Source organism: Apus apus, chromosome 10 (assembly GCF_020740795.1).
Source record: "Apus apus isolate bApuApu2 chromosome 10, bApuApu2.pri.cur, whole genome shotgun sequence".
Classification (NCBI taxonomy): Eukaryota; Metazoa; Chordata; class Aves; order Apodiformes; family Apodidae; genus Apus; species Apus apus.
In genome coordinates this window covers 4,052,803-4,078,543 of record NC_067291.1, presented here as the reverse complement: position 1 = coordinate 4,078,543, position 25,741 = coordinate 4,052,803, and the positions used below count along the sequence as shown (strand labels likewise).

The following is a 25,741-nucleotide window of genomic DNA, read 5'->3' as shown; positions in this document are numbered from 1 at the left end:
TGTTATTCTTTTTACCATGAGAAAGTGCCAAACAGTGACTGTCACCAATGGAAATATCAACTATTCTGGTAGCAGCCAGCTCCTCAATAAGTTTGGGCCTGAGAGCAGTTGCCTCTGAAGAGCCGCAGCCAAGGCAGGCGCCGCAGCCCCACGCGTAAACCTGGAGCAAACAAACCACAGAATATTAGCACATCAAATCTGAGTTACTGGTGACCATGAACATACAGCATGCCCGTGATCACCACGTGCACATGAACTGCAACTATGCTTTCAATAAAATATGCACGGCATTTTCATTACTCTAATTTTCATGCCATCTACATTTCTTCCCCCCAACCACCCAGATCACCAGGCATCGAGCACACCAACGGGGAGGCTGCTGCAAGAAAAGAAACTGCTACAGTAATGTCAATATTCCTAATCCATACTTTGAAAAAAACATTGCCTTTGAACGACAGTGGGGTGAAGGTGGGGCCTCAGTCAGGTTACATATGTAGAAATGTTTATTTTACTACATGGATATGCAACATGCCAATACGGGCCCTCATTCACCACCCAAACATTTCTCTCCAAGCTCTCCTGAAATGTTTTAGATTAGAAATAAAATTTTCAGTTAACAACTATAGTCTAAAATACACACTTTTTTTTTTTTAAATTATTAAATCACTTAACCACCTGAGTCAGTTAACACATTAAAAATTACAAGGATATCATTGTCTTTTGCTTCCAGAACCCACCTAGTTCCTGAAGCCAATTCGCTTTTTTGCACTGGAACATTTATTAATCTAAAAATAATTCATTTTCTGTGATTCAGCAAGACTCCTGAAAAGTGTACTTTTACATGACTCTTCAGCACATTTTGAATTACTCTAGTGCATTAGGATCTCAGTACTTCAGTCAATGTCTAATCAAGAGCTTACTGATATTTAAGTACTAGCTGAATATTGTTCTCAACAGTCAAAATAATATATGCTGAAAAAATGAACCCATGTCACCTTCATCAGCTTTTAACATTTGAGTGAAAGCTTCTTTTGGCCTACCTGCCCTGTTGATGTCAAGGCAAGTGAAGACTGGCTCCCAGCACAAACTTTTCGAATGAACATTCCTTGCAAGGCTTCTATAACTTTAGGTTTATATACTCTATTTGTGTCACCGTGACCAAGTTTCCCTACAGAAGGAAAAAAAACAAGTCAAAGGTATTTTCAATACATAAACTACAACAATTACAAGTATCCCAAAATAACTCTTTCTGGATTTCCAAAGATGTTAGAGTATATTTTTAAAAATAAAACATAACAGAATTTTTATAAAACTTATTTTCTTCCAACTGCAGTGATTTCAGACTTCAGACTTCATATTTACTATAGTGTGTTCACAAATTGAAATATTAATTCCATGTATCTACGCTATTCATAGCCTGCTGTTTAATTAATAAAGCCTTCCAAATCTTTGTTGTGTGCATCTGTGTAAACAGTAATGCTTTTATTGCCTTATTCCTCCTTTAAGTTCATCTAACAGCTATTTGTCTCCACAACATCATTTTCAGACACTGCAAAATCAAGGACTGTCACCTGACTACATTAGTGTGTTGACAGAAAAACATTCCTCAAATAGGAGAAAAACCAAATTGTATCGTGCTTTGATTCTTGGTTTAGCTTCTTATAGCATTTTAGTACCACATCATTAATATCCAAAAGCCAAATTGTTAATGATTTACTGAATCAGAAGAGCAAATACCACTACGTTGTGGCAGTTAAGATGTCTTTCCTGTTAAAAATTTATTTTTCAACTGAAATTACAGAAAGGGGGACACAGAGGAGTGGGAACAACTCTGTAAGTGCATGTCAGAGCTAGTTTTGATTATGAGATTTCTGTAGTCTGCAGTTTCCTCTCTTCTCACACTAGAAAGCAATAATACAGCAGTTTTAATCTGAGTTTTAATTTTTATCTAGCAGCATAACCACCTGTAACTAAATACAGTAACAGCAGAAAATAAATTATTTTGTGTTTGACAAAGCACCTGCTGGCAACGAAGCTTAGAATCCCTTCACTTCTGAGGTGGGAGATGTATTTCCAAGATACAGTTTAAATGCAACAGCTTCTAGTACATGAATGCAGTTATTGCCATGACAAAAGTGAGTTTATTTAAAAGTCAGCAGCAAATAATTTTTTTAGAATTGTTTATGCATTCCCTGAGCTTTCTGCCCTGGAAACCTGTTTTTCTTCTTAATAATCCATTCTATAATCCAAGTCTATCATCTTGCAGTTAAACTTCAAATACTGCATTTAGATCTTGCTAAAATCCTTCTCTGATTGACCAAAAAAACGGAAACTGCAAGGACTACAGTGTAACGTTACTCCCAAAATGTTACTTTCACCTACCATTATCTCCTCCACCAAATGACCATACTGTCCTCCCATCTTTTGACAGGGCTATTGTGTGTGAACTGCCACAGGAAACCTCTCCTACATTGCTAATATCTTTTACTAGAGTTGGAATGTTGCGGCTGTTGCTGTCACCATGACCTAAGGAAAAAAGAAAAACAGTTTCAGCTAAATTTAACTTTTAGACATATTAAGGCAGAATGACATTAAGCCATTCTAGCAAACTTAACATAAAGTATCTTTATTAGTATCACATTAGAATCAGACCCTTGATATTATTAGCCGTTTATTCATACCTGTTCAAAGATCTTTCCGGCCATCACATGATCACATTTATCTACAATTCCAGTTTACATAAAATGCCCAGTGTTTCCATTTAAGTGGCAGTGGCAATCATAAATAGTCTTATGAACAAAAAAAGGCAGCTTTCAACTATTTTTCAAAAGTAGAATCTATGCAGATTAACTGCATTAAATCTTTTAAGAATCTCTGCACTAGTTTCCATACGGTCACTTATTTACACACACCTGTGTAAATGTGTATATGTACTAAGAGGATACAATAAGAGGAGAAGGCAAATACATGTATAGTATAATAAACAGACACAGGAATTCTTTCCAAAGCATCTCATGAAGCTTTAAAGTTACCTAATCTTCCAAAGTCTCCTTCTCCCCATGTATAGAGCTCTCCATCTTCTGTAACAGCGGCGCTATGTCTATATCCAGCTGATACACATACAACAACCTATATTACATGCAAAAATAAAAATCAAGTTTTTATACAAATTTATTAGGAAATTCAAACGCTTATGGAAGTCAAGTTTCAGAAGCAGTCTACATAAACCCACTTGTTCACTTGTGTGCAGCAAGTACACATAACAATTAAACTTTGCCATCTTTTCAACTTAGCATTTGATAAGTGAAAATCAGTACACAAAGAGAAAAGTTACATCAAAACGAGTCAAACAAGCAAATTCAATGCAATAATACCCTCACCCCAGTCTTCCAGCAGCAAAAAGTACAATCAATGGATGTTAAATCACTGGCCAAAACACAGACAGATAAGGAAGAGAAGGCCTTGTTAGAAAATACAGAGCCACTTTTCAAATGAAGCCACTAAAATGCCACAGAATCTTTTCTTAAGATTTTATGATTTCCCATTTTACACAACATCACAACTGAACAGAACAAGAAGAGATATTCTACAATACAAAACATACCTTTCCTTGCAGAGGACCCTGAATAAGTTTTGGATATTTCTGAGTTGAACTGTTTCCATGTCCCAGTTTTCCATAGTCACCATCACCCCAGCTGAAAACTTCCCCTTCCGTTGTAAATGCTAAAGTGTGACCATCAGATCCTTTTGAAGATGACACTTTTTTAATAGATCTATGAGGCTCGAAAGTCAATTTTTTCAATGTGGACTGATTATTGGAGTCACCCAGTCCTAGTCTCCCATAGCTGCCTTTACCACAGGCTCTAACAGAACCATCCGTAGAAATAACAAAAGTACAATATTGTCCAGCTTCAATCTGTAGACAAAAAGGTTAACATGTAAAAAAGAAAGATTAGATAAATGTATAATTCACATACGTGTCTAGAAATCTGTATTTTTAAACAAAATGTCAGGTTTCTTTACATAATGCTTTCATATAGCATGATGTAAAAATTAAGGAGAATCTGGACTTCAGCAAGCAGTAGAGCTCAAATTCTTGAAAAATATTTTGAGTAAATCTGTTTTTTTGAGGTAAAGGATGTAAACAGTGATTATTTCCTGTATTGGCATCTCTTCTACAGACTTCAGAACTCAGGCTGCCCTCAGATCTCCAAGACTCATGGATGAAAATGGACAGTCTTCGAAGGTATCCTAATTTCTTAAGATTAAAAAGACAAAGGAACAGCCTGGAAAAGTAAAGTAGGTTTTGCTTAATTTTAACCAGTACCAAGTGGTAACACTACAGAACAACTGCCAACTGCTAAAAATCCCCTACCATTTGAGACTATGCATTTTAATTGCATCAAAGAAATAAGACCAAAAGTTTTTAAGAAAGTAAGAACTTGCCTCTATTGGAAAGTCAGTGCACAGCTGAAGAATAACTTCATAGCAAACCAACTAACCTCTCCAATGATTTCCTACAGGAATCTGAACACCTCATAAAATGACACAAAGCAGGTGGTGGACAGCATGGTAACAGCCCTATTCACTGGGAATTAAATTCTTCATACAGACAAATCGTACAAAGATCATCAATAAAGGTTGAAGAAAAGAATTATTTATCCCAGTGGAAAATCAAACAAATGTGTTGCATGAGTGTAGATTAAAAAGAGAAACTCATTCATTCAAACCACTCATTTCACTCTTGTGTATTAGTGTTTTGTTTAAAGAAAGCGTTTTGAATGCAGACACTTGCTTTATGATGCCTGGTCCTGCAGTCCACTGGCATATTAAATGTAACAGTGACGTCAATAGACAATTTCAGAAAATGTACCTAAATTGTCTAGTGACCAAAAAAATGCTTTTACTTAAGTCAACACCGCAAAGCCAGAAAAGCAAACTATTCCACTCTATCATGCATCAACAGAAGTGCTCAGTTGCTACTGCAGAACCTGTGGCTGAGAGCAGAAAGGGCATACTGTACAATGATTTCTACGAAGCTAATGAAGCTTGCTGTGCCAGCAGTTAGCTTGGTTTTGGCAACCTTGGTGTGAAAATCACCAATGGAAAAAGAATGGGTATTAAAGATGGTTTTTAAACAACAGTAAAAAACCCAACCAAACCTACAGGCCAGGAAATTAATCTCTACAAATGCATTTCATAGCTAGTTGGACAATTCAATCATTCTTGTTACATGAATATTGATCTGTGTGTGTCATTAAAAAAGAAACAATGTTTATTCCAAGCATCAATAAAAGTAGTGAGATACCTTCAATGAAATTAACTTGTATGATTAGTTCTGAGCATCATACCTTCAATCCAACTTGAAACTCAGAAGTGAAGTACTATTCCAATTTCACACTATAACTATGAAGCTGTTATACATCACACAATGTACGACTATCAATGTCACTTACCGTCTGTGCATCAGAAAAACTTGGAGCAAGCTTGGGTTGAAGTATTTTCTCTTGAGTTCCTTCTACCAGTTGATGACTGCTGTTGCTACCCCAAACATACACTTCACAGGTCTCAGAAACAATGGGAGCATCACCCGTTTGAATGCTGTCAGGGCTGGCACAGGTTCTTGAATAGTCTGATGCCATACGACAAACCTATGAAAATGAGAGATTTATTACACAGCAGAATCTTAATTTATTTCCCACATAATCACAATGTTTAATGCAACGTGATTTCCTCTCAATATGATTCTCTGCCTAGAATACAAATCATCCATCACCATATAATTAGCTTGCCCAAATTGCTTTGTTTCTCTCCATCTTAAATCTTTTTTTGCCTTCCTCTCTGACTACAGAATAACTTAGCAGAGACTGGACCAAACACACCCCCTCCAATCAGATGTATGAGGGGGAAGTAAACTGCAATTAACTTAAAAGTCAAGGTTTGTTTCAAGACATACCTCTTCAAATAAACACAGAGCAGCCTCGTAAAGAGAACACAAGCCATCAGATGTTCTAGTTGGCTCTCTCCATTGACTTCGATCAGCAGATGATCCCTACAATTTTAAAATGTTATTGTGAGAAAAATACTTCCACAGAGCAACAGTGCACCTGTACAAAATATATTAGGGACTGGTTCTTTTGGTCAACCAAAATTAAAAGTTCTTCCTGTAAGTGTAAGTTAATTACCATCCTCCCCTGAGATGTTACATCTCCATACACTTCATGTCTGTTACAAGTGCTAGTTAAATATTCTTGTTTATTCATTTTAGTGAAAATATCTGGGTTTCGAGTTAATTTCTTGTAATACTGTTCTGTTCTGAAACGCACGTCACTTGTGTTTAAAGTTATTATTATTTAATTTAAAAATAACTAGTAATCATTATTTTTGTGTTTACATATCTTTGAATTTTTGGTCTCTTAGTTTTTTATCTAGTTCAAAACCTACAACAAATAAATCATTTTGACAAGGAAACAGGGCATATTGAAAAACTGAATTCTAAATAAACTCAGCAAAGCAAGCCTAAAAAGATTTCATACTTTCAAATTTTTTTACTATGAACTTTACTGTAAAGTGCAAGTAAGTCCTTGATTCTTTTCCTGAAGTTAGATCATAACACCAAAAGTGACAACACAGGCATTTTCATCTCCTTTACCTATGAGGAAATGGGTGGGCAGGAAGGAAAAGAGAGATACTGTGGGTAAAAAAAGGGAATACTGAATAAAAAACATTTCACACACACACAAAAAAGGCCCTTTTTAACATATTAATCAAACTATTTGGCAAACTGGCAATTGGTGGATATCTGAAGTAAAGAGGTTATGTAATTATCTAAAGTAAAGAGTGCAACTACATTTGAAATGCATCAAAATCCAAGCTGGTATACCTACCAAAGATCGTCGCATCTGTGTCAATATACTCATGAAGCAATCAAAGCTGATCATCCCTTCAGGACTTTGCAGCATCTTGGTTTTCTCCATGGTGTTTACTACAGCTGAAGCACCTAAAGCCATTTCTATCCATTCAAGAAGGTATCGCAAGGAACCTCGTTGAGCAGCCAAACCAAGAAGCAATTCAGAAGCTAACCTACGACCTAAAGTGTCTGCCCCAGAGTTCGGAATTGTTACTCCTTTAAGAAAAGTTGTTACTTGTGACAAACAGTCCAACCCCATTGGTGGAATCTTGCTTTCATTTGCTAAAGATAGAGGTGGTAAAGAGCTCACAACTTCTATTGCAGTATGGATAACATCATTGCAAAGACTGAGGCCAGATCCTGACGCAGGCATCATCCAACTTTGTCTTAGCAGTGCAAATAACAAGCTTAATCCAGTCCGAACCCCCATTTCTATGAGTGCATCTGTACTGGACCTAGGACGTTCGCTGACAGAATGCACATCTGTTGAACCAGAACTGCTTTCTGGTGAATGCTGCTGTTGTTTCACCTTACCCTTATCATGGTATTTATTAGAAAGTGCATAGAAGACACGCTGCAACACAAGGAGACGTTTTCGAAGTGCTCCAGCAAATGGAGAGTCTGAGCAAACCATCTTTGCCAGTGCCAGCTGGCTGCTAAGAAGGGCATCCAAGTAGTGGTCCTGTTCATCACTAGATAGAGACTCCCGCTCAAAATCTGGTAACTGAGGTCCTTTGAGGCACAGAACCTGCTGGGGCAATGGCACTACTTCTTTATTGCTGACTAACTTAGCGTACAAGATAGAAACTCCCTCCCTTGTTGCAATAGATTCACTGTCTTCTGTGATCCAGGAGCTGTTTAGATGTTCAAGCCATTTCAGCTTCACAGGCGGGACCATCGCTGCCATGTTGGTTTTCACTCCTTTGCCATCAGTCCTGAAGATGAAAAAAAAAAAATGTAAATAGGTGTGCAATATTTTACACAGAACTTTCCACTCACAGTAGGACAAATCCTAATAATCCTTTAATAAAGGAAGTAGCAAAAGATAATCAACAAGGTTCCACCATTTTACCCATGTAAGTACTGCAACCTGGAATTCAGATCAAATACTAACAGAATAGTTTAGGAGCAGTATAAAAAGGACATTTTGCAGATGAATTTTTATCTTCATTTTAAACAAACAAGGAACAGGTTTGTGCAACTTCCGTAACAAGATGTGAGAATTTCAGTCTAAGTATGCTTTTTCTAAAATGGCAACTTACACAAGACAGATTTAATTCTGCCGTGTTTCTGTGAAAATACACTTCTAATATGCTCTAGAAAAAATAACATTCTTTTTACAGACAGCAAAACTGAGGATAAAGACTTCAAAAAATGCACAAGATCATGCACAACTGTGTACAAGTGAATGAAGTACCAGTGCAAACCTTTCTTTTATAACACGAGACACTAATAATTCTGGTCATAACTAAGGGCTCAACCTGTCAAGTCCACTTTCAAGTCCTGCTGTCACAAGCCATTCCTTCCCCTTTCTAAGGCAAAGCTACGAATCTCCTCACAATTTGCATCAGAATACTACAGGGAAACCAGGAGAGAGGCTTGGCTGCTAGAGTGGCACATTATGTAGAATGCTATTCATTCAGCCAGTAGGCTCTTCAGAGCCAAATACACGTTACAACTACACTGAGTAAATTTATATATAAAACCTCAGATACAAAATCCATGTGTGAAAATGGAATTTTTTATATTAAACCACTTTTTAAATTGGCTTAAGTAAAAAGTCATTTCAAGGTTTATAATTAATTAGATGGGATTATATTTTTGTGACCAGTTTTAAAATTCAAAATGTAAAATAAATCAACAGATGGAAAGGTTACACTTAAATTACAGAATATTGGGCATTTTTGAAATTTGAGTGTATCAGCTTTCAAACTGAACATGACACCAGAAAGTGCAAAAGTACCTCTATCACTGTAGCTGAGCATGCCACATGGGAAGAAGCTTATGTAGGTGAGAAGCAGTAAGATGAATAGCTTGAAATTTAATAGTGAAACATGCAAGTTTATACAGCTATGAAGTAAGAAGTTCTCTGTAATTAGAGAATCTATTATTTGGATATTCAAAAGCAGAAGAATCCAGTGAATCACCAAGGATCACTGGTCATTATGAAAGAAAATACAATCCTGAGTAGCATTAGCAAACCCTTCCAGCATGATTAAGGAAGGTTAGCTAAGGAAACTACTTTTACACAATTTTATAAAATGCTAACCAGTTGGATTAGACAGCTGGATGTCTAGTACTGAAGTGTTTTCAAACTGCTCTTTTAAAAAGGAGTGTTGTTTAAAGTAACCCACAAATGCTTTACCTCCTATTGCACAAAAGATATTTGTTTAACCCCTCTTTTATAATCATTAACTATGGGTTACACAGGTTTTGAATGACCAATTTCTGTTCTTTGAGCCTTCAAGTTCTACCATATTACAACTTGACCAAAAATAATAAAATACTCTGAAGGAGGGATTTGTGTTCTTTGATAGCCTGAGCCCTCTTTGATCTAATTTGAAACGAAATCTGGGGGGGGTGGAGGGAATCCCTCTGCCATCTAGCGAGAGCATGTGCTTACTACAGCTGTAATGGTTGTAGGGCAATGGATAACATAAAACGCAACTTTGTCCTCTCTCAGACTTGACATTTCACACTTAGAGAAAAAAAAAAAAAGAGAACTAAGCTACAGTTCGTCTGCCAATAAATCTGCCAAAAACAAAACAAAACGATTCTGTGCCATTAAACACCTGATTTTATTCCAAACGATTTTTCTCTAAAATAGATTAGAACTTTCATCAAAAGCCTAATTTGAGCCTCACCCAAGTAACTTCAGGTATATTGCAGCAGACAAATACCTTACACGTCTGTCACATAAAAACTGGACCCACAACTTTTACCATTCAGAGGCAGGGAGCATTCTTTGCATTTCATACTAGACACCATCTGTTTACTCATACTGCAAAACACATGGACAGCTCAGCCTCCAAGTGACACAGATAAGTATTACTACATCCAGGACCTTGACCTTGTTCAGGAAGCAAAGGCAACATTTTCTCGTTTGTCAGGAAGAAAGGATTTGCTAACTACTATTTGATCTGAACTGCAATTGTAAGGCAAATTAATGCAAATTTCTAAATTTCCAAACTCTGGTCAAAGTCAGCACCCTCTCAAAAGGCAACACCTGGGGATCTTACTACATTAGGAAGTTCCTTAAATAGTTATTAATTTGCTTTATGTTCTTCATTAAAATTTCAAAATTTGCTCATGTACCTCAAAGGAACAAATATTGCTCCTTTTCCTGAAAACTGATTGATAGATTTTTTTCCTTCCCTTGTATGCATCTCTAAAAACAGAGACTGAAGTTCAAACTGGAGCTCTTAGTAGTGACTTACTCTCCTGCACTCTCCTGCTGTAAGTTTCAAAAGAAGTATATTACTTCATTTTGAAAATAACATTCCATTTGACTGGACACACTGATGGCAGCAAGCTGACTTCACGTAATCCTGAAAATGCTCTCTGAATACAAATGTAAATACTCTGTGTCTCTGTGTGGCATATAGGTGTAGTGACTAAGTATCACTGTAGTTAACCAGAAACTAGGTAACAACAGCTAGCACGGTTTATACCTAGGGTTTACTTCCTCCAGCTCCTTGTCTGAGGATCACAAATACAAGGTTTATCATTGCTTCAGAGCATGTGCCAGGATATCTCATTTCTTATTAAGTGCAGGCAAAAGGAAAACACATTTGCCTTTGAAAGACCTCGTGAATAGACGGTCAGCTGGCAGTGAGGAAGGCCCCAGCTCTGCAGCTGGGCCAGCTCTAGCACCACCAACCATCCAAAGAAGGCACAAACATGTGACAAGAAGCGAGGAAGGAAGTACTTTCCTTTCATCAGCAGCAGTACAAACCTAAAACAGTCTAAATGTATAGCAACATCTTTATAAAAGCATTTCAGCACTGGACCATTTTTAAAATATCTGAATTCAAAGTTCAGAGTTCAAAGTTACCAGAACTTCATGGGATTTCTGTTTTAACACAACAAACAAACAAACAAACACACCAAAAATATTTTTATGGAGGAACATTATTGCAATGTCAAAACCAGCCATATCACATTTTATTATGCACTTATATTTTCATATTTTGGGACTGCTAGTAGAGAGCAACCCAAAAATAACTTATCCTACTGTCAAATCTCTAGTCAACATTTTACATGTAGTAAACCTCCAAATCTTCCAAGTGAACAGCTCTCGCTGGTTCAGAGAAACTAGGATTTAACCAAGGTGATGCCTTGAACATAACTACATAATTTCCAGATACATAACAAAGTTTTAAAATTGGAATTATTAGAAAAAGGTTTTAAATTTTACTTTATATAAAAATGTATCTGTTCAGCACCAGGTGCAAAAAAATCTATTCACATTAGGAAAACATGGACCAAAAAAGCCCAGCACTCCTACCCTTAGTCCTTGTTTTCTCCTCCTCACAACAACAGCAAAAAGAAGTAAATAGTGAGAATTTGCAACACAACTCACTTGTCATATCTTTTGGAACCACAGTTCCTGTTGGGCAAAGAGCCATCTGAGGGGAGTAAATGCCCACATATGTTTTACTGCTGCTGATCTAAGTCAGCTAAAATGGACTTTAAACACCTATTTAAAAGCTTACTCTAGGGAACAGTTCGGACAAAGTGAAAAAAATCAAACCCTAAAAAAAAACAGTTCTATGTATCCTGGATATAGATTTTTTTTTTTCAAAATAGCACTGGCAGCAACTTGAGCTGCAGTAAAATAGATCTAAAGATAACTGAAGACTGCCTTCAGAACTTGTTTGCTAACTTAGAATTCCAAGTTCTTTTTTTATGAAGTTAGAAACCAATTAGGAAAACCTCTGCCTAAGAGTTAACTGTTTGAGGAAAAAAAAAAAATTCAGAAACACATTTAAGTAAGTGGAAATACTAATCAAGTGTAGCCAGTGTAACTTTGGTACACCAGGAGTAAACAAGAACAACCACGGAAAGTAAAGCAAAGATAACAAGCATGAGACTACCTTCAGCAAAACCCAGGGCAAGGTCAAATGTCAACTTACAAACAATATTTGGACAAAAGAGTTTGGTTATTTCTCATCCAACTTCATACCTGCCACACAAGTGGTTTCCATTAACAAATGCTATGAGCAAGATTCAGAAATCTACCAACTTGCAATTCCAAAATGAAAGAACTGCTGCCAAACAGAAGATAAAAAAAGGCATGTGTCCACCACCCTCTTAGAAACTACTGTTAAAGCTCAGGGAAAAATAATGCTGAACTACTCTGTGAGTCACAGACTGTGTTGCAGACTCTACAACTGAACTGAAAAAAGGCTCAGATACTCTACTGGAATATTTGCAAGCTGCTGAACAGCCAAAGCTGCTAGTTAAAACCTTCACTCCCATTGAGACACTAACTGGTGGCTTTTCCTCTTACATCACATAAACGGGAATGAGGAGAACTTCAAAATGAAACCTGTGAGAACAAGAGCAACATAATCAAGGGTTGGGTTTTTTCCTGAGCTAAGGGGAGTGTAGAGTCTAATTTAAATTAGAAAATATGCTTGAGAGCTCTCTTCAAATGTTACGAGAACTTACCTGCAGCATAGACTAAGGTTCCATTTCCTTTTATCAGTCCACCATTTAAAATACACCCAAACCCAAACCCACATCACACTGCATAATGAATGAGCATCTCTCTGTGTTTCAAATTCTGAGTTTTCAGGCACAGAAGTACAAAATGGCAGCCTCTTCTGGTCTATTCATGGTTTTACCCATTATGTAAGCAAACTAACATCAAATATACAAATTACCTCATGCCATTAACCCTCATATTCTAAGCTCAGGATGAAGTCTTCATATCATGCAATAATTAGCAAGCATAAAAAGAAGATAACAGGCTGCATTTCAAATTTAAATAAATCAACTAACAAGCAATTATAAGCATTATGAAATTATAATAATTAAATGGTTGACATGCATTTTCACATGGCCAAGAACTCAGAGAGAATTAAAGTTTGCAAAAAATTTAATTTCCACTTTTTCCATGTATTTTTGTTCACCTATTATATGATTATTTTAAAGGTTTTTGTTAAATTGTTTATTGCATCTAAGAAAAAAAAATTAACTATGAGCCTGTAAGTGTTAGTCAGCAAGACAGAGTAAATGCTAGTAATAATACATGTAAGATCTTATTTTTTTGAGTTAAAATATAAAGAAAAAGAGGAAAGTTGTCACATTGCACAGAGAGAATGCAGACTTTAGTGGCCTAAATATTTTTTAAGAATTTAAAATAACCAGTTTAGTTTTCTTAGATATGAATTAATACAACATGAAATCACCAGCTACTTCTTACAGATCACTTAAAACACTCATTTTTTATGTAAGCTTGCCTAAAACAACTATTAAATTATGTGTATTATAATGTGACAGGCTTGTTGCAAGTAGTCATTAAGTACAACAAAATACTGGACAAATCAGCTTTCAATTAAAATTAAGTTTACATCACTAATGAAATAGGACAAAGAATAAATGTTTTTACTTAGGAAAACCGTGTTTTCTAAGGAATTAAGAACTACCCCTGTACCTTAAATAAGAATATGTAAGACTGGAAATGCATGCAAGTAATTTTACCAGCTATTTCCATGAAACAGAAAGAAATTATGAAATGGTAAGCTATAAATACTGCTCTGCCACCACAGCAATTTAAACACTCAGAAACAGAAAGAGGAACTTGATCTTGCAATTAGTTCCAGCTTGTTTATTTTACATACACAAACACCAAGCCACTGACTGTATGGCTGCATGAGCAATATCCTGATGTAAAAAAGAGTAGGAGATATATAGGTATTCTACTATAGATATTTCAGAATTTTTATATTTACATAAGTATATATTTCAGTATTTATAATATGTACTATAAATACTTCAGTATTCCATGTATGTGCCTGAAAAACAGGTAACTTCTGTATAAGTTTTATTTTCAAAAGGAGAGTCATTCTTCAAAATATCACAGTTAACACCTAAGTGAAATTATAGGGGAAATTATGTAAAAGTGTTTTTGTGTTTATATCATGTGCTATACAAAAGATATAATATGACTGGAAAGGAACTGTAATTTTTCCAGCCACTTACCACCTCCTCCTAAATTATTTATGGAAAATGTAGATTGTTCTAGAAGGGGAACAAAGCAAATACTAAAGAGTTCTCATAAATCCACTTGGCTGGCTCAGATATGAAGGCTGTCAAATCTCTTAAGAACAGGGTGGTTTTTTTGCTTTTCAGATTTTTACTACAGCTTCTGGAAACCAAGAAATTTTTAGGTCTTCTCACTTTGAGGTAAGTGGGACAGCTTTGATCAACTTCAAAAACCAGTGTAACAACTCACTAGAGGGGAAAACACATTGCAAAACAAAAGACCAGCTCTCAACTTCAACACAAAAGATTATAAAAGTTGGAAATATTTGCAAATATTTCCATATTCCAAGGGATGAGGGATAATAACAGCAATTAAAAGAGGACTTTAGCATGTGGTTTAAAGTAAGAACTTAGAAGCTTATATAGGTCCCTTTTCTCAGCTTAGCATGAAAGAATGGTCCTGGACAGAACACATACATGACTCCCTAAATGTCTGTAGTCTTCCCTTTCTATGTCAGCTTGGAAATTATGGGAGGTATTTGTATTTGTCACCCAAGAACTGCCCCTATGCAGCTGATAAGTATATCCTTATGTAAGTAAACAGGAAGCTTCCTTCCAGGGTTTAGATTTAAAAAAAAAAAAAGAAAAAAAGACTGAGAAGGTGCTCTGTATGGATCTATGAGAAAGACTGCTGTGATTAATTAAAGAAAGGCAGAGATGGGACAGAAGCTATACAAAGTGATTTCAGCATGCACTGTAGCTTCTGTTTGAGGGAGGAGAAGGAAGATAAGGAACAGCACTCGGCAAATCCAGATAACTCTTAAATTCCTGCTAGAAGATATTTGAGAGTCAAGGCAAGAAAAAATAGATTTTTTTTTGTTTTGTTCAAAAGAAGGTTGTACAGAAGATCATTAAAAAGTGGAAGACAGGAATATTACCTTACTATTTTAAAAAGTACAGTGTAACAGCACTGTTTGCCCACAAAATGTGTTTCATTTTTTTTGGTCCTTCGCATGCACATTCAGCTTATCAATAGACAGAAACCACCCACAAGTGTGGGAGTTGGTTAGTGTTTTTTTTCCATCATCATTATCTCCAACACACTGGTTCTACCTCACTGCCAAAAGTTAGTAATCAAAGGTATTCCATCAAGAATTTCAATAACAAGCAAAGCCCACAGATAAGAAAGAAGGTACAACTGCTGCCCAGACCACTAAAGGAAAAACTGGAACCAGAAATGTAGCTAAATCTTCAAGCACAGTTATTTGCCCTTGCTCATATATACTAGAATCTTTTGCTTAACTGCTATTTTACAACTTTGTGCTTTCCTCCCTGTGTACAAGATCCAAACAAGTAAACATTATAATACAGGAATAAAAAGCAAAACTGATCTTAAATAAAGTGTTGCCAAATGGACCCAGTAAACAAGGGGAATACATTTTAACCTAGTCTTTAAGCTTCACTTGTCACAGTCCATGGAGATTTCCAAACATTAAAAAAATCATTCTTCAACTAACACAATTTAAGTTTCAAATTTTTCTATGGCTCATGAAAGTCTAGTTCTCTGCTGCTTTCCTCTTGAATAGTAGTAAGACTTCCTGCTAAGCATACCTGTCTGCATTTTTGCAGTCTGCCACTCAAACAGAAAGTGGAACACAAATCTTCCATTTACTTTGCTGGGGTTTTTCTAACCATTCCAAAATAAAAACCTTTTCATTTTTTTAAAGAGGTTTTGCAAATATTTCTTTATGACAATCAAAAATACAGGAAACATGGTGTTTTGTACAAGGTCCATCTCTTTCACACAAGTACCTCATCTCCAGTGATACAGCTGAGGAAAGGTCAGCTATTGGGCCATCATCACCATCTCCTACAATTCTAAATGTGTATAAAACACATGAGCCTCTTACTTGAAGATCTGAAAAATGCTGTCATATTCTTCTGCTCAGAAAAAGCATGACAGGTCAGGCAGAGAAATAAAAGGACAGAATCATGTGTTGTAGGAAGCAATATTATGACTCAACAGTTAGTTCAGTGTTTCAGGAAAGAAAAAACAGATATTAACAGCTGTAATTATAAAAAAATAATCAGTAACTCCTAGAATAGTAGAAGAATGAAATTTAACACTCTATCCAAATTCCTGTAGCCAATTCTATTTCTCCCTACAGTGTTAACTGAATAAAATGTAGGATTATTCCCTCTCTGTATTAATTATGTATTAAGTATAAAGCAATTAAAAACAGCTTAAATAGTCCACCCCAAAAGTTAAAAGATATGTGGGAAGAGCTAGAAAATTACTTTAGTACTTACAAAGGGTTAAGTTATAATATCCTGTAGCAAAACCAGGATTAATTTCTGGAAAAGTGAAAGGTAATGAAAAACACATTTAAATATGATCAGAACCTTCAGAATTCTAGAACAAGGATGACAGCACCACTTGATGAACCACAATCTGAGAACCAATATGCATAAAATGAGACATGGTATCTTCAGTCAGTATGAAGAAAATACATTTTCATAAATCAGTGACTGTGGCACACACACTGGAGGTATTAACAAGGTCAGGATTTAACGAAGCTACATATTAACACATTTTTCTTTAACTTATTCTGACTATAGCAGAAATCAAGCACAGACAAAACTAATTTTGATGGAGACCAACTACTCAGTTGCTTAGAACTGCTACAAAAGCAACTGAAAGCTTTATTTTCCACAAAGCTCTTGAAAAACTGCACCTATAAAGCTGCAAACATTACAGGTTCTAAAAATCTGAAGTTTTCTCAGAGGAAAAATAAACCTCACAAGCATTCACTTACTCTCTGCAATTAGCAATTTCAGCAACATTTGTAAGATGCTGACTACATTTAATGTAAGATGCTGACTTCATTTTATGGGAACCTAATTACAAAAGCTTGTAACACAAGAAGCTGAAAGTTTGTACAGTCAAACCAAAGGCAAGAAACACCAAAACCAAAGAACATGCAAAGACCTGGCTGTAGAATACACATGCTTGAACCCACTTGACTGCCTGACTATAATGTTATACCACCTTTCCCCAACAGACAGGCAAATTTAACAAAAAGCAAAACAAATTCACAGATTTTTGCATTTCTCAAGGGCAGTTCTTCAGTGTATGTTCATTACATTGGTATTTCTCAAGTTCGCGCAGTTTCATTTACTATTTTCAACATGAATGGTACTAGAGTAAACTGTGCTAGAGGTAGTCCTGTAAGTATGATGTCACCTGGGTGGTTTCTGAAAAGGATTAGAAAACTTAATATTCAAACAGATGGCAGCCAGGGAGCACTATAGCTCTTAATATAAATCTTTGTTTGCAACAGTGAGAAGTAAGTCCTGTGGATGGGCCAGAAAGATCAAGCTTTTTCTGGCTCACACAAAACTCAGGAAAGATTTCACATTCAGAATAGCCAGACAATTCTACTAGCTCATTAAGAGAATAATTCAATTCATTCACTGCAAGTGAGACTGACTATTCAGAGACTTATTTTCTCTGGGATGTTATTTTAGATAGGTTCTTAAGAAAGCAGTTCTGTACATAGAGCTGATCACAGGTCTGGAACATTTAATTTATTTATGACTGAAAACCTGATGCAATATGTTTATATCTCCTGCCTCACTGTGATGATAATACTACAAGTCCATTATACAAGCAAGTTGCAATATTTTAGTTTTGTAGTATAAACACTTAGAACCTTTAAAAATTATTTTATTAATTCACATCTCACATTCTTACCACTAAATCAAGGTCTTCATTCTGTATCTAAGTTTATTAAACCATTATCTTATTATTCTATCTCAAAAATCCTAATAAAATTCTGACACACAGAAAATATTATTACTCCTCTGCAGTACCAACTGAAAACCAAGACTCCCTCTTTCCATGGAAGGAATGAATACCTCTTATCATCCACACCATATCCCTTTGCCTCTTTCCTAACTCCTTTATTGCTATGTGATTGTCTATATTGATATAAGAACATATCTGCAGCATCAGTCTATGTATGTGTTCTGGTTTGGTGGGTTTTTTGGTAACAGGGGAAGGGCCACAGGAGTGGCTCCAGTAAGAAGCTGAGAAGCTCCCACAGCTCCAAAACCCAGTCAAAGAGCCATCACAGAGACAAGAGATGCACCTCAGCAATTAACACAGGAAAGACTCAACATTAACGCTTGAGCAGAGAAGCACTTGGTGAGAAGAGCTGTGCTGGAGGAGGAGAGCGGTGCTGGTGGTTGGTGAGGAAGGCACCCAAGAAGAGTTTCCCTGCAACCCATGCCGAGGTGGCAGGCTGTCCCCCTGCACTCGTGGAGGAACGTGGTAGAACATTCCCTGAACTTGGCCACTGGACTTGGATTTTTCGGCCAGAGGATTTGCTTCCTGTGGACTCCGACTGCGCAGCTTTGGAAGACCTCGGCACCAGGGGAGTTTGTTCCCGAAGCAGCCTGTGACTTCTGTGAAAAGCCCAGGCTGGAGCAGCTCCAGACCTCGTGGGAAGGACTCATAAAGGACAGGTTCATGGAGGACTGTCCCACAGGAGGGACTCCATGGGGCAGAAGGGAAGGACTGTAAGGAATCCTTCTTCCTGAGGAGGATGGCACAGCAAGAACCAACAGCCTGTGAACTGACTCTAAACCCCATATCCCCCTGTGCCACTGGGGGAAGGAAGGAGAGAAACTGGGAACAAAGTAATTTGAGCCTGGGAAGAAGGGAGGGGTGGGGGTAACATATTTCAGCACTGCTCTTTATGTTGTCCATGTCCTGTGTTTCATTAGTGTGAAATTAAATTATTATTTTTTCCCCCAAGTTGAGTCTGTTTTGCCCAGAACCTTAATTGGTGAAGAACCCTCCTTGTGGGGAGAGTTGAGGCCATGGGGCTGCTCCTTTGTTGTCGTATTGGGCCCAAAACCATGACATTAATGGCGAGCCAGCCAGGAGAGAGACACAAGGAACCAAGGCACTCTCTATGTACATCTGTATGAATCCAGAACTGAATTGTGGAATTCAAGACACAGATGTACCATGAATTTGGGCAACTGAAGAACTGTTTTTTTGGTTCTGCTGAGTTCCAGTCCTAGTATTTCCTAACTTTCCATAAAACAACATAGTACCTGAACTTTTTACCACTCCAGTCTTTCATACTGCTTACAAAGGAGTAAAATGTCCTAGTGAGAATCACCCACCACATGCAGTAATTTTTGCAATCCTTATTAAAGCTTTACAATCTGAAAGTACAACTAGAAGAAAACCAAATTGTTTTATTTGCTTTTTTTCCAAAATGAACAGGTTGCCTATATATGGTTAAGCAGTAGATATCAGCTCTCCAAACACAGCGTTTTTCTTGAAAGGTTAATTTAGAACTAGGAATACATAAATTAATTAAAATCCTGCCTTGTCACAGGACAACAACGTAAAACCTACAAGCAATGCAAAACTTGCCAGATGTTCTGTATTACTCATGGCCAGTTGAAACCAACATTAACAGGACATAATGTTGCCTAAAAGAGTTATTTGTTCAATATTTCACACATGCCAAAAAGCACTGTCGATCACTGTGAAAGATAACATTCCTCAAACGTGCTTTTTGCCCAACACATTTAGTCTATACAGTGTCATGACAGATATGAGGTGAATGGGAATCTATAAAAAACAGTTATGGGCAAGAAAAAGACAGAATGATAAGTTAGAAAGTACTGACACTGTAGAGAAATTGCTACAAATTAACAAAGAATTGAAGCAAAAGGGATAAGACATGAGAAGCAGGGGAAAAGGAAAAAGGGAGAGGAGCTAGGTAATGGGAGATGGAGAGTAAAACAATGCAGAAAAATAAGCCATGGCTCCTACAAATCTGGAACAGCAAGACAACAAGCAGAAAGAACTACCCAGAAAAAGCAAGCTGCATCAGATTGTTCCTCACTTTTAAGAAAAACGTTAACAAAAGCACACACTAACATTAATTGATTTGGATGAAATCACTATTGGTCTCAACGGCCACTAACCTTCCTCTTTGTATTAAGACTTCTGCTCAGCATATGGAAACCAAATTACTGATGTCCTAAATCAGATTAATTCTTAAGCCAACTATCAACTTTTCTCTCCAAACATTAAGTTCCACATAGCTTTACAGTATTTGTCAGGCAAGCCATGCTGAAGTTCTACTGATACTCTTCCAAAGATAGTCTTTCTACACAATTTTAGTTTCCTTTAGGATTATTCATTCATTATTAGGTGTACTACTGAAACCAATATAACCCTGTGCTCTCAGTGAGTTGTAACTGGTCAATCACAAAATCTTTTGTGAGACAGACAAAAGGAGGACAACTTTTAAGTTGCTAAGAAATTAAACGTATTTGCTCTTTTGCTTTCAAGTTTATGAATAAAATTATACAAAAAACTAATCATGGTTAGTGAATTTAAACCTTTATACCCCCGGGTGCTGAACAAAACCTACCCAAGTAGAAGAGATATAAAAGTTTATTACTACTCTTCAGCAGAGAAACTTACAAAAATCAATTTAATCCATTATTTGTTCACATGCAGAAAAGTACATTGAAACAGAAACTGAGAATGTAAAAGACAGCCAACACAGATAATCATCAAAAGCAGTTAGTAAAAAGGAGCTGAGAAGCAAACAACCCGGTGCATCAAATATATATCCTTTGAGGGAAGGTGCCTGATGTTGTGTAGGGAAAGGACTGACAACCCTGGTGGGGTTTTACCACTAGCACTCTGCCCCCCAGGGTACGATCACTTGAACTCCTACTAACTTGTACTACTACTGTCCAGGCAGTTGTAGCATTTCCAACCAGCTCATGACACAAGAACAGACATTATCTTGTAAAAACTAGAAAAAAAAATTAAGATGTATCTACTAGTAATCTTGACTTTAAATAGACAAAGTCAGCAATGGATAGAAGACGGCAAAATCTGCAGATGTGTAGACATTCAAAATTCAGCCAGATCAGTGATCCTGTTTAACTTCCAAGTTAGCTCTGATGCAAGCAGAAAGCTGGACTGCAGCCCTTCTATTTATATAAAGGGGGCATGGGCATGTAAGACAGATGGAGAGACTTTTTATCAGGGCCTGTAGGGACAAGACACAGGGGTCATGGTTTTAAACTGAAAAAGGATAGGTTTAGATTGGATATGAAGACGAAAATTTTTTTAACGAGCATGGTGAGATACCGCAACAGATTGCCAGAGAAGCTGTGGATGCCTGGAAATGTATAAGGCCAGGTTGGATGGGGCTTGGAGCAACCTGGTCTAGTGAAAGATGTCCCTGCCCATGGCAGGGGAGTTGGACTAGATGAGCTGTAAGGATCCCTTCCAACCCAAACCATTCTATGACTGTATGACCTCCAGGGTTGACCTACAACCTGATGGTCCTCACAGAATCATAGATCATGGAACGGTTTGGGTTGGAAGGGACTTATAAGATCCTGTAGCTCCAATCCCCCTGTAAGGGCAGGAACAACCTCCACTAAACCAGGCTGCACAAAGCCCTGTCCGACCCAGCCTTGAACACCTCCAGGAAGGGGGCATGCACAGCCTCCCTGGGAAAGCAAGTTCCTGAGTCACTGCTCTCTCTGGAGTGAATGAGGTGTAGGTAATTCTACTTTAAAATACAATTGAGCCCTTCTTTGCTTTAATATGTACTTTCTTATCTCAAAGAGTAAAAAAATTTACTCAAGAGTTAGACTGCAACTTAAATGCAAAACATGCAAAGTATACACTTCGTGTTAAACATTTCCATTTCTTGACACAGTCCTCCCGGTATAAATAACTGAAAAAGAAACATTTGCTGTATAAATTTGTGCATTTGTAAGGAAATGTTTGAGGATGAAACTTCTGTAATACACAGTCCTGACAGAAAAAAAATATTATTACTAGTAACAAGGACTCGAACTGTAGGCTCCTCATAAACAATAAATCAATTCCAGCTTCCAGCAGAGAACACGATTGCTTGAGCCACCTGAATGTACTCCCAACTAGCTTAGTGACATCAGGTCAATTACAACAGGCGGTCAAGGCCAGAGAATATACCTGGCCAGTTCCCAGGCCACAAGCACACTTGCTGTTGACTGGCAAATTCCATAGCCACTGGGTTCCAGGCTATTTACTTTTTTTTCATCTTCAAAAACTACAAAGGTTACTATGATGTTACTATGATGCACAGTAAGCACCTGCAGCATCCTTCGGCAGCCCTAGGAAAGTACAGCTTCATCTTCTGAGGGATACTGTAGAAGTTTTTTAAGGCGAACACACCTACTAGATGTAGTTGCTCCATATATGACTGCCAACCACTATAGCAAGACAGAAAAAAAGAAAACCTGCCAGCCATCTCAGTTTGAATACTTCTGAGAAACAATCATGAGAAAGAAACATAACTAACACAGTACTCAAAATTCACTAAGATGACTTTCATATCAGGAAGTCAAATCAGCCATACACAAACAGACCCTACATTTAACTAAAACACACTAGTGCAAGACAAAAATCTTTCAAGTTACACAAACAGAAGAAGACTTGAGTATCTGTAAAGTATCTAAATGAAGACTGTGATACCGAAAGAATGACTTTTAACAACTTGTGACCCAAACTCAAAATGCCTACTCCACTAAGTCTTCCTGAAATACATATTTTTGTCTCCATTACTTATTTCTAAAATGGGGATAAAAGTGCTTCTCTACCCCATAGTATTTACAATAATAATTACATTAAAAATTGAAAGAAAGATTGGTATACTAAGAGAGTCTTAAACAAAAGTATTTAAATGTATACACTTTGCATTTTACTACCAAAATACTAATTTCACATTTGTTTTTTCCGCTCTGTAAAATGGTCCCTACTTTAAAACATGCAAAGCACCCCTGAACTGTTTTGTCTTTCTTTTTTTTTAAAAAAATAATATTATGGCTATCTGAAATCGGTAAATTGAAGAGAAAAAAACAACTGAGATTGTTAGTCAGGCCACTTAAATCCTTTCCTCGTCAACTAATATGCATTTAATTCAGTTCTGAATAACACAAGAAAAAGCTTTCACTGGTCAACTATTTTTCAGTTCAAGTTTTAAATGAATTTTAAAATGCTGTGTTATATTCTTACTATGCCAAGAGAATCCTTCTGCAAAAATGTTGAAGACTTTATACCCCCATTATTCTCTTAATAATTAGATATCAATACTTCATTTACACAGCTTGCAGAAAAAATTTCAATACCCTCATGCCCCTTCAACTTAAAACACTTCCAGCCACAAAAACACAGTTATCCTTAATGTACAGACAATGAACAAAACATACACAATACATTTAGATAACAACATAAGAGTAGGGAGGGTAGCCTCAAACATACACAGGTTTGTTTATAATTGGAAACAAGTTGCCCTAAGATGTTTCACTCTGAGACAACTCCTATGTGTAAAACCACCTAACAAATCTTTGTAAGTGCAAAAATACAGAAGACCTGCAATGCCCTTCTCCTGTCCTGTAGCACATTAACACTGTACAGCTTGTAATCTTTCATACAAAATTAACAGACTCCTCCTAGAATACTGGGAAGGACTAGCAGACTGACCAGGTATACAATCTGCCTTTTCAGATTAAACATTGTATTATTTTCCCGTAATTATGTGAGACTCAATCCTGAGATCCAAGTCCTCCTCAGTCCCATATCCCTATGCAATGGAGAAGATGTGGTTAATACGAGAACTCTAACAAGAAACATTAAATTCAGTATGTGTAAATTTACAGCTTTGAGCCTTCATTATGAACTAACAGCATATAACACTTTGCTAAACTACGAATCTGATCAAGCTCATGACACACTATGTACACACGTATTTACAAACATAGATACATGTGTGTCATTTGTATGCATATATTTAGAGCACGTGGTCCCAGCTACAGCAAATTAAATGGTCCATGAAGCAACAATCCGCTTACATGTGCCATGAAGAACAGCTCTAAAACAACAGAAGATAAAGATGTTTTACCAGGTGCACATAAACCTCTCCTATGTACACCGTAAAAGGGAAAGATCATAACAATAGGGTTCTGCTCCTAAAAAACATGGAAAGCCGCTTGGATACAGTAACTTCTAAAATAAATTAACACCATGTGCTTAAAAAAAAAACCAAACAGCAACCACCTGCTAGGGCATCATTTTAGAACACAAAATAATCTCTAAGTTAAAGCATGCATGTAATTTTTCAGTACTGCAAACAATAGCCAGCAAATAAATCCAAGGGGAGACGATGCAATTCAGAGTACTGGTCTGGAGGAACAAGGAACACCTTGTCACACATACAGTTGACGAAAGGCCAATATGACAAATTTCAGACAAATTTTGTGACACCAGCCAAATGCACCTAGGACGCACACAGCCAGAGATGCATCTCATACTCAGGGGAAGAATTCACGGCCACGCTACAACTGCATTCATAAGGCTCAAAGGGAAAAGCCAGGCTCCGACAATCTCAGACGAAGCACAAGGGAGATTCTGTAATAGCTTATACCGCTTTGAAGCGCCTCAAAAAGCCCCCTCCTCCTCCCGCCACAAAGGAAGAAGAGCCGACGGACGCTCGCCGTTCTCCCACCCTCAGCAACAGGGCACTGACATCTGGTCGGCCCCACCTGCCTCCCACTTCTCGCCATCCCCGCCTGCACCTTCCCTCCTTGCCAGACGCCCGTGGCCAGAGCCGCGGCCTCGCCTCCCCGCGCCCCCAGCCCCCGCCGCGGCACACGCGGGGCAGCCCCGCGCACGAGCGGGCGGGGCCGTGCCGGGGGGCAGCAGGTCCGCAGCCGCGCCCCGCCAGGCGGAGGTTTGTTGAGGTGGGGAGCGGCGCTGAGGGAACCCCCTCCCCCGCCCGCGCTGGGCTCCTTCAGGCCTCCCACCCCTGTCCCCACGGGGGGCCGGGCTCGTCAGCCCCGCGCAGCCGAGCGCTCACCGGGCAGCGGGGGGGAGAGGCGGCGGACCTCAGCGCGGGTCTCGGCGAGGCTGAGGCGAGCGACGAGTCCCCGCCGGCCGCCGCGTCCTTTCCTGCGGCAGCAGCGGCGACGGCGGCTTGTCAAAGAGAAAACATGACGCGGGCGGGGAGGGGGAGGGAGGCGCCCAGATCTCGCGGGGCTACGGCGCGGCTCTCGCGAGGCGCCCGCCGCTCCCCGCCCCCGCGCGCTGGGCCGCGAGCCGCCGCCGGCCGCGGGAAAGGCTGGCGCGTGCCCGCCCCGCACCGCCGCTGCGCGCGGGCGGCTCGAGGCTGCGGCAGCGCGCGGGGCCGGGCCCGCATGGCCGGGCGTCCCGGGGTCCCGGCAGCGACGGCTCTGCCCCCCCGGCCGGGGCAGCTGCGGGGCAGCCCCCGCAAACGCGGGGCTGTCGGCACGGAAGCGCGCCGCCTCCGCACAGCCAGGGCCCCGTGCTGCGGGTGTGCCTGCGGCAAGGCTGCCCCTCGGGCGGCCGTTGCTGAGCCCGCTCTTCTTGTAGGACACTAGGTACCAAAAGTTCACCTGGGATCAAAAAAAGACAGGAGAAACAGAAAGGAAAAAAAAACCCATGACAGGTTATCTCCTCTGGTTGAAAAACGCCCTGACCCGCAGAGCACCGCAGTGTGC

General features: G+C 38.5%; 1 protein-coding gene across 6 annotated transcripts in view; it reads right to left on the bottom strand.

Annotated features, from left to right (window-relative positions):
* The window catches only part of HERC1 (HECT and RLD domain containing E3 ubiquitin protein ligase family member 1), a 93,461-nt gene extending 68,261 nt beyond the window's left edge, over nt 1-25,200 (bottom strand). For 5 of the 6 annotated variants that reach the window (XM_051628450.1, XM_051628456.1, XM_051628453.1 and 2 more), the window contains exons 1-9: nt 25,081-25,199; nt 6,888-7,845; nt 5,957-6,052; nt 5,457-5,651; nt 3,605-3,916; nt 3,033-3,129; nt 2,383-2,526; nt 1,041-1,168; nt 16-160 (exon numbers count right to left, since the gene is read on the bottom strand). In XM_051628450.1, the coding sequence (XP_051484410.1) occupies nt 16-160; nt 1,041-1,168; nt 2,383-2,526; nt 3,033-3,129; nt 3,605-3,916; nt 5,457-5,651; nt 5,957-6,052; nt 6,888-7,817 (2,047 nt within the window). In that variant the 5' untranslated portion in view covers nt 7,818-7,845; nt 25,081-25,199. Of the gene's footprint in view, nt 1-15; nt 161-1,040; nt 1,169-2,382; nt 2,527-3,032; nt 3,130-3,604; nt 3,917-5,456; nt 5,652-5,956; nt 6,053-6,887; nt 7,846-25,080 lie in introns of all 6 variants that reach the window. The other variant, XM_051628451.1, reaches the window with a different exon arrangement.
* Between the last annotated feature and the right edge of the window lie 541 nt (nt 25,201-25,741).